The sequence below is a fragment of the Gallus gallus genome, chromosome 19, assembly GCF_016699485.2.
Source record: "Gallus gallus isolate bGalGal1 chromosome 19, bGalGal1.mat.broiler.GRCg7b, whole genome shotgun sequence".
NCBI classification, from domain to species: Eukaryota; Metazoa; Chordata; class Aves; order Galliformes; family Phasianidae; genus Gallus; species Gallus gallus.
Genome location: NC_052550.1, coordinates 7461304 through 7470368, shown reverse-complemented (window position 1 = coordinate 7470368; position 9065 = coordinate 7461304). Strand labels below are relative to the sequence as shown.

General features: G+C 48.3%; 1 protein-coding gene across 1 annotated transcript in view; it reads right to left on the bottom strand.

Moving 5' to 3' along the window:
- VPS53 (VPS53 subunit of GARP complex) overlaps positions 1–9065 on the bottom strand; it is a 48912-nt gene that overhangs the window by 2246 nt on the left and 37601 nt on the right. Inside the window, exons 18-21 of the mRNA NM_001012806.2 lie at positions 7171–7319; positions 3421–3490; positions 1925–2062; positions 120–224 (exon numbers count right to left, since the gene is read on the bottom strand). Of these exons, the coding sequence (NP_001012824.1) occupies positions 120–224; positions 1925–2062; positions 3421–3490; positions 7171–7319 (462 nt within the window). The remainder of the gene's footprint in view (positions 1–119; positions 225–1924; positions 2063–3420; positions 3491–7170; positions 7320–9065) is intronic.

Here is a 9065-nt window from a genome sequence, read left to right as displayed (position 1 = left end):
ATTTGGCTTCAAAAACGTCTTTCCCACTCCCAAATCCCTTCTATTTCTACCGAGAGAGTCACCAACAATCTCAGAGCAGCTCTAGAGGTGAGCAGAAGTTCTGCAGGACTGCTTCTAACCTTCATGTCCAGTATCTTCTGGAAAGTGTCCGTGCTGCAGTCAGCAAGGAGCTTGATGTAGTTGTCAACAAACACAACCGGGGGCTCATGCGGGGCCATAACCACCTGCAAGGCAAGAACGGAGGAGCTCAGACAAATTCTAGGAACTAAAGGCAGTGCTGAGTTCAGGTAAGAGAGTGACAGCGGGACTGGTTTCTCATAAAATACAGTGTTTAAGGAACAAGTAAGATGTTGCATGTGCCAGTAGGTAAACGTGAGTGGAAGTCCCCTGCCCAGCAGGGAATCAGGCAGCAGGAGCCTGTGCATACATGTAGGGCAGGAAGAGCACAGGACCAGACTCTTCCCCGTCTCTGAAAACATTTCCATATGTTTCCAATGACCCATCTCATCCCACACTGCATTCTGTCACTGAGATACTTCTTCTGCTGCACTTCAGACCAATGAAACATCATAGCCATGTATACACTTATAAATCCTTAATTTACAGCCCTTGTAAAAATCCGATGCTAAGATGAAAAGCTGGAACTTCAGACACTGCAGCCGGAGAAGAAAGCAAAGGGCTCTGCAGGATATACACTCCCTGACTCCCTCCTCCGTGTTCACATCTGAGCCTTCTGCAGCTTAGCTGAATTAATTTGTTTGTGCCATCCATGGGCTTAATGATCCTCCTACTGAATTAGCTGCATGGGTACAAGCCAGGACACAGTGCTACATGGTGGCACTGTGTGCAACAGAGGCATCGCTTCTAAACCATCTCAGTGCTATGTAAGAGAGCCTGTGAACCCTGAGTGTATTACTCCATCCTTTTGATGGAGTGAATCGGTTCTTGGGGAAAAGACTCCATAGTGTACAGTGTAAGCATCAAGGAAAGGCCTGATTCTGTGCACAACAGGCAACAACGTTCCCTGCTCCTGTTGGTAATAAAAGGGTATTTTTCTTCAGGTTATTTCTACAAACATTTGGACTTGCTTTAACTTATCTACTAACACCTCAATCACTTCATCCCAAAAGCAGAGAATTTCAGAACACAGACTCAACCATGACACTGCCTTGGGTGTGTGAGCAGAGCAACATGGAGAAGCAGCCGAGCACAGCGAGCCCAAATCACTGTCAGAAACATCCTCACAGCGTGGTCAGTGAGCAGAGGACAAACCCACTGCCCAGCACAGCACAACTGCAGAGCTCCCTTGGCTTCTCCTGGGCTCAGACCTACCTTCTTGCTGCAGAAAGACAACGAGGGGGAAGGGGAAGCAGGGGAGATTGCTTTTTATGAAGACAACACACAGCTTTTGGGTCATTTTCCAGGCACTAGGTCTGGAAAATGAAAAAGGCCTCTGGTGAATACAGTAACCCAGACATGTTTGCACTGGCTGTTGCACTAGACAGTAAACAGGTGACTCAAGCACAGCTTGGCTCCCCAGCGGGATGAAGTCTGCACAAAGGCCCGGAGTAACCAGACCTGGAGGGTCTGCCCTAAGACAGACACTCATGGATGTTAGCTCTGATTTTCACAACCTCCCGAGGGAACCTGCTGCCTCAGCTCTCCCAGCAAGCAGAACCTGAGCGCTCGGTTATCTTGAAAAATGAAGACAAAACCCCAAATGTGGTGTTAAAAGAGAAGCAGCAGCAAAACCAAGGCCAACGAGCCAGGTTTCTGCAGCAGCTGGCAGCACACCCGTACGAGCACGCATACATTCACGTGCAATCTGCAGTGCTGTGTTCAGAGGAAGGGCCCCCTGGAATTTGCTTGCTCGGATTCCCAGGCCAGCAGTCTGGCTGGCAGGTTATCAAAAGCCTTGAGTTACCTTCAGGATCATTTCAGCCCGAGTCATGCCTTTCACCACTATCCTTGTGTAGCTGGCAGGAGCCTTCCTCACCACTTGAGACCCGATGGAGGGCAGATCCAGGAGGACCATCTTCAGGGAGTGAGTGTCCAGCAGCAGCTGCAATAGTTAATCACACCCCGTTACGTGGGTCCCTTCTACACAGCTCCATTAGCTGCTATAATCCAACACGCCAAAAGTTTAATACTTCTCACGCTGAAAGCATCCTGGTAATGGGACTGCAGGGACAGGAGGGGCTGACCCATGTAATGGCACTTCAAGGAGACAAGATCACCCACAGCTATTTATCAGCACCAGCTGTTGGCTCTAACAGCACTGCTCTGCGGCCTTGGGGCAGCACAGCACCTGGCACACACAGCCTGCATTCCTCCCTCCTCTTCCTTCTGACAGTACGAACTGAGATCTACAAACAGTACAAACAATCCTGATTACCTGTAGCTGGAACAGTATTTAAATACTAAGGTCAAATGAATTACCACCACGCTTCCTCTTGCAGCTAACGAGCAATTACATCAAGTTTTCTGCATTTACTCAACCAATTGTTTTTCCACGTTAAAGAAAATTACAACACAACGTCGCTACCCTAAGAACTGCACAACATCCTTTGCTGACTGCGGCTCTCAGCCTGCTGCGTGGTGGATTTTAGCAGACCAGCAGCCCCTGTGTTCAGCACTGACTGCTCAGCCCCTGCCTGACAATCAAGTCCTATGGGTTAGGATGTCTCAGAGTGAAATTAACCCCAATACTGCACTCTTCCCGTACGCCTAAAGAGGTGGAGGTCAGAAACTGCAGGAGATGAACTGATGTTATCAGTATGGTTCTGGGAAGCCAGGAAACCACAGCACAAAGGGGCAGCTCCGTGCACAGCAGAGCTGCTGAGCCTGGTGCTGTGCTGGGTTGTCCCTCCGAGCAGGATTCCTGCAGATCATAACAGACCCCATGGATTTTTTTCCTGGCTGAGGAATTCTCTTTCCCATGTAGACCTTCATGATCAGTTACGTGGAAAGGAAACCATTCTGCCTTATGGCTCCCCAGCACCTCCTGCCTAGTGAGACTCCAAACTCCCACCGAGTTCAGCTTTGGCAATTTTGGGGACAAACCAGAGAAAACATCCCACTTTGTGACCATGACCCCAACCTCCTGGCACAGTTCTGAGGAGAGGAAGATGACGGCCATTCCTATTTAGCAGGAAAACAGTAGGAGGCAAAAATCTATTTGCGCTCCCTGTTGGCCAGGACGCAAACTCTGTCATCAGCCCTCTGGCTCCTGCAGCTTCACTTCCTCCCAGCACCTGGGGCCAGTGGGCACAGCCCCTGCAGGGCATGGCATCCTTCTGCTCGAGGGCTGAGCAGGCACTGAGCTGTACATGAATTCTGCCCCTTTTACCAACACCTGTATGGACTTCTTGAATACAAAAGTGGTGAAATACTACTTAGAACACAACTACTACTGCTTACCTGTTCTGCTCCCACCATGCTGATAGGTTTGCACTTAAAGAGGTGGTTGATGAACTTGGGAATGAAAGAGCTGCAGAGAAGAGACACAAAATGACAATTAATGTCAGTATTTGGATCATATGGGATGCTGATCTAACAAAGCATGCAGGACCACAACAGCACACAGCTTTCACAAAGGCACAGTAGGTGCCCGGTTCTCTAGCCGACTCCAGGCACATTAAGAATAATAAATAAAAATTAATTATTCAGCTTTAATCCGTGATGATCACTAAATGGAGAAGCTGCACATAAATGAACGGCTATAAATTATATATGAAGTACTACAGCACAAGTGGAAGAACAAGCAAACAAACTATGGTACATTCTACACACCCGGATTAGTACAGCTATTCGTGGACATGGAGTGGAAGCACCTAGATTGTATCCAGAACTGACATTTTACTGCACACTAGTCATTCCATAACATGCATATTATAAGCTGAACTTGAGGTCCAGCCAGGGCTGGAGGTCTGCAGGAACACACACAGGACGGCACCCTTCCAGGCAGCATCCAGCCAACACAGTCAGGACAACGCAAAGCTTTATGAAAAGGAAAACACCACTCTCCCGTTTTGCTATTTTTCAGACTCAGGAAGCTAAGGCCAATATTCACCACGTTGGACAAAGCATCCCAGAACGTTGGTTCTGGCTTTTTGCTTCTTGCTAGCAGGCTTTGTGGCAGCTTTGTGCTCCAGTGGCAAAGCAGCAGAAGATAGCAGCCCTCCTTGGCTGGATGCAGCTCACGTTATTTCCAGTGCCTTGTCCACAGCCTGGTGGCAATTCTTCAGCTTCAGCTTCTCTGTCCTGAGGTCTCACCGCTGGGTCTGTTTTCTGAATGAGGCGCTGCTTATGGTGATGATTTGAATTCAGTGTGGTTTCCCCCTCACATCTGTCAAGCTATTTTTTCCCCTTCCAATGAGCAAAGGAGCACGGTCAGCGTCTTGTTTGTCCTGACACCTGTTTTCCAAGCCAGGACTTCTACTTTTCACCCTTTCTCATGAACGAATGACAAAAGCATAACTCAGGCACAGAACGTGCCAAGCTGCTGAGCAAAGAGCACGAAATGGCTCAAGGAAGAGCCTTCTCAAGCAAAATCTCCTTCCCTTTCCCTTCACTCCGACACAGCTGTGACCGCTCTCACTGAATCATCCTTTCCTGGAGAGGCATCAAGTAGAACAAGTTCAAACCATTGCTGAGAACCAGCTACTGGGCTGCCCCAAACTACTTTGGATTTGGCCACTGGAGAAACAGCCTTGGCCACAGAATGTAAATAAGAGGAGAAAAACAAGCCCTGTCTCCTCATGTAATAAAGCATTTAGAGATAGCTTTGGAGGTAGGTTATACCTTACAAGTCCATTTTTCAGGTGTGTGAACGATTCCCAGAAGGCAATTAGTGAGTGCTGAGCACAGCTGGAGCTCAGGCAATGCCAGCAGCTCCGGGTGCAGCAGTGTGTCCAAGGGGAAGAGCACAGGAGGTCCCTGTACCTTTGATCTGCATGTGGGTCCAATGCTCGTGCTCTCTGTAAGGCCAGGCATGGAGCTGACGCTCACGTTGTGCATGAGAAACTTTTTAGCACCGTATAACCACGTGGTATCCCACAGCCAGCACTCTGCCTCGCATAAAACCATTCCCAGGCCTTTTAGGATGGCCACCCACAATCAGTGCAGGAGGAGAAAGCGACCTTCCATCCCTGCATGCCTGTTATTTCATGCTGTCTTATTGGAAACAGCTTTTCAGCTCCGGCAGGACAGACGAGACAAACCATGAGATCCAAGGGCTGCTCTGGTTTTTTAAGCTTTTCTTTTTAAGAGCAGTTGCACTTAAGTGAAAAAAAAAAATAAAAAAAGCACTTGACTTTTTTTTGTAGGACTCAGAGTTTGGCTCTTGCAGGCAAACCCGATGTGAGCGATACGTGCACGCTCAGCAGTGAGTGCTCAGCACAGAGCTTTGTGCTCCGAACGCCTTTAACTCCCTGCCCATCCACAGAGCTCCACTGGATGCCAGAAATCATTTACAGCTTGGGCTGTAAAACCGAATCCATCGAAGCAGACAAGTTCCCGGTGTAACAATAGAGCAGATGAGGAACCTGAAGCACAGAAACCACAGCATGCGAGAGGTTCCCATCCGATGCACGGGAGGGGCTCAGCCTGTGTTTTCCCAATCCCCCACGCTGATGTGCTGAGCAGGGCAGGAGGTGATGCAGCCACAGCGCGTCTCCAGCGGGAGATGAGCTATGATGGGATGTCATCCCAAGCATCCCGGTGTCACTGCGCCATGCCCAGCCCTTGTGGACTCGCCCAGGCTGAGCTCAGCCTTCTGCTTCCAAACCAGCACAGCTCTTCCTAAATCAGGGCAGTGAGGGTTGCACATGGGTCAAAACAAAGCAAAAATGACAGACGAGATTAGAGGATTGATGCAATTCCTGACGGCAATTCTTCTCCTTCCAGACTTGGCTCACAGCTCTCTTAAATTTGGTGACTTTAGATGCCTTCTCCCCCGTGGGCCTGTAACTCAACCCCAGCCCTCGATGCAATCCGTTAGAGCTGAGAAGTGGCTGGCAGGTCACGAAGATGCAGGCATTAACATACAGAACACAGCTTGCTGTGGTGTTCCATAGGGTAAGCTCTGATGAAGGCACACACTTCAGATCTGGACTCCTCTCATATGTGAGAGTGAGGTATTTTATCCGGAGCTTACTGGGTATGTGCTTAGCAATAAAGTTAAAAGGGAGACAACGAAGCTGAGGTATTATGAGTGTGCTGTGAACAGCTGAGTAAATTTTTTTTTCTATTATTATTTATCACTATGTGAGCAATATAAAATTCAAGCGTAACCACATAAAAGGCTTAAGTGCAATACATTTTCCCTGGGACAGCTTTTCAAACAGTGATTATGGCCAATGTCATAATATGATTTATCAGTAACTGCTCCTTAATGCAAACTAATGAGTACCCAGAGATAGAAAGGGGGAATGAAGCTCTGAGGCCAGCCTCCCTGCTGCGAAAGCTAATGGTTCTCAGGAGAGCCTACTGCAGCTTTTCCTGCTGAAGCAGGAACTGGAGTGCTGCTCTCAAACCCACACAGTAACTGCCAGGCCATACGGTTTATTTCAGGATGATTAGCTTATTATGGTTGAATGAAATGTTAAAGTATTTTAAAGGGAGACACATGATACGTATGGTGCTGCTCCCAAGGCTCTACCAGGATAGCCACGTGCAGCTACAATGGGCCAAGTCCTCCTGTGCCTATTCCCTGGGGCACGGGGTGCAGAGCTCAACTGGCCTCAGGCAAACAAGGAAGAGTTGAAAGCATTTTCCCCAGAGAACTGAATTTTGGTTTCGGATGCACAGCTTCAAAGTTTGAATTTCCAGAAGTGCTGGAGAACGACACCCTCAGCCCTGAATACAAAGGCAAGAGGAATTTTCTGTCTCATTTTCCAGTTACTTTCACAGTACCAAACAATTTGCCTGGAAGACGCCTGGAGATTTGCATTCTGGGGGTTATGGCATTTCCAGACCTTTCTTAAGACAAGAAATTGAAGTATCTTTTAACTTTGCCAGCAGCTGCAGGTGTTTGTTGCCCTACCCCACGTGCCTGGATGGGAAGGGTCTTCACCCAAGCACTGCCTGCACGTTAGGAAGCAAACAATGGTCAATGCACAGACAGACTGGTGAAAACCAGAGGAATTCTGTGCCACGTCGGTAACTTACTTTGCAAACTTTATACAGAACTGAGTGAAATACTTTCTGGTGGATGCCAGGTTGTCACGGATGATGGGGACATTCTGCTTGATGTGGAGAATCACTGAGGTGACGTAAGGACTCTGGTCACCAACGTGCTCCACATTCTGCCACTGCATCTGCACAAAGAGGAGATCAGAAACAAGCAGTTTAACTCACCAGGATTCAAGCAATACATAAGGAAAGCTGTACAAGCTTCCTGCAGGAGGATCTCTGAGGAATTATCAAGAGGCTGTCTCTGCAGTTCACCACCGTCGAGGTCATATCCCTCATCACTGTATTGACTGAGCAAAAACTGGACAAAATACAAAGAAGGAAAACCCAGAACGGCCCTTTTTGCACCAGAGCAGAGAGATTACGACTGGTAATGGGAAACACCAGCATTAAAAGAGGCTTTTGGAGCACTCTGGGCTGCCTTAATATTTAACAGCTCCCAGTTTTTTGGGATGAAGTGCCCATATAAATCCTGATTACAGGCATTTGAGAAAATAACTGCAAGCTTGCAAAGTCTGGATTCCCGCATGGCAGCCAAGGCTTTAATACTGGAGAGACTGATGACAGATAGGTGGAAGAGGTACAAATGAAGTCCAAAACACTCTAGAGCAATGCAGCTCGCACTGAAGCACTTTCAGTGTACCAGTTGGGATGCCAACTTCAGCTCAGCCCAAGCACAGAAGGGAAAAAAAAAATCACTTGAGCTCTCATTTTGTTTTCATTTACTGTCAGCAGAAACACAGCAGACCATCCCCTGTCAGCCAGATGTGTGACTCTGTTGGCTTTCTCAGAGCTCTATGTGAAAAAGCATGGGGAGCACACACAGCGTGAGGTGTTAGGAAAAAAGAAGCACTTGGGTTGGACCTCGACGGCCCTGGCAAAACATCTGCATACAAAACTGAGTCTCAATGAGGAACACAAGCACAGTGCTCCCAGCATGGCTGCTGCTCAGAGGTGCTGCACCCTGCAGCATGCTCTGTGGGGCTCACCGTGAGATGCAGCTCCTCGTGCTGGAGATGGAGCAGGAGGAAAATGCGACCATCAGGACAGATAATTGGACAGATGCAGAAGGTGACTATCTTTTCTTTTGACTGGGCGTTTGTTCTCAAATGTTCCTCCTCGAGTTCTCAATTTTGCATGTAAAGGGTTTTTTTTTTTATTCCTGTTTTTAATTTAATTACAGCTGCTTTGTCCCCCGCCACCCAGTTGATTCAATCCCATCCAGACAACGTGCAGCAGCAGTGAGCTATCAGGCAAAAGGAGCCAAATTCTTTACAAAACCACAGTGTCTGACAGTCTGCACGCATCCTACCAAGGCTGTCCTCATGTAAACCAACCAACCGAAAACCCAGACTGCTCATCTCCCAGGAGCTGCATGCTCAGAAGGGCTATTTCTCCTATCACCTGCTCTACAGGCTTTAATTCTTCCTTTTCTCTGGAAGGCTGCTCAGCAGACAACTGTTTCATAGAATAACTCAGGTTGGAAAAGACCTCTGAGAGCCCCAGGGCCAACCCCAACCCACCCCACCGTGCCCACTGCCCACGTCCCCTCACTGCCATATCCCCACAGATGTGGAACACCTTGAGGGATGGGGACATCCCCACTCCCTGCGCAGCTGTGCCACTGCAGCACTGCTCTGAGAAGGAATACTTCCTAATATCCGACTTCTGAAGAAAATACTCAGTATTCATCTTCCTAAAGGACTTGGGCATTCTCAGTGCTGGCCCTTCTCAGCAGCCAGCAGTCCTAGAGGAACATCCCCATATGCGGGAATGGCCAGAGAGTGGGAAGGGACTGCTGAGCTGAACTATTACAACAACAACAGAGTAACCTTTTTCATTTTGTTGGTTTTCACTCCAAAAGCAATACT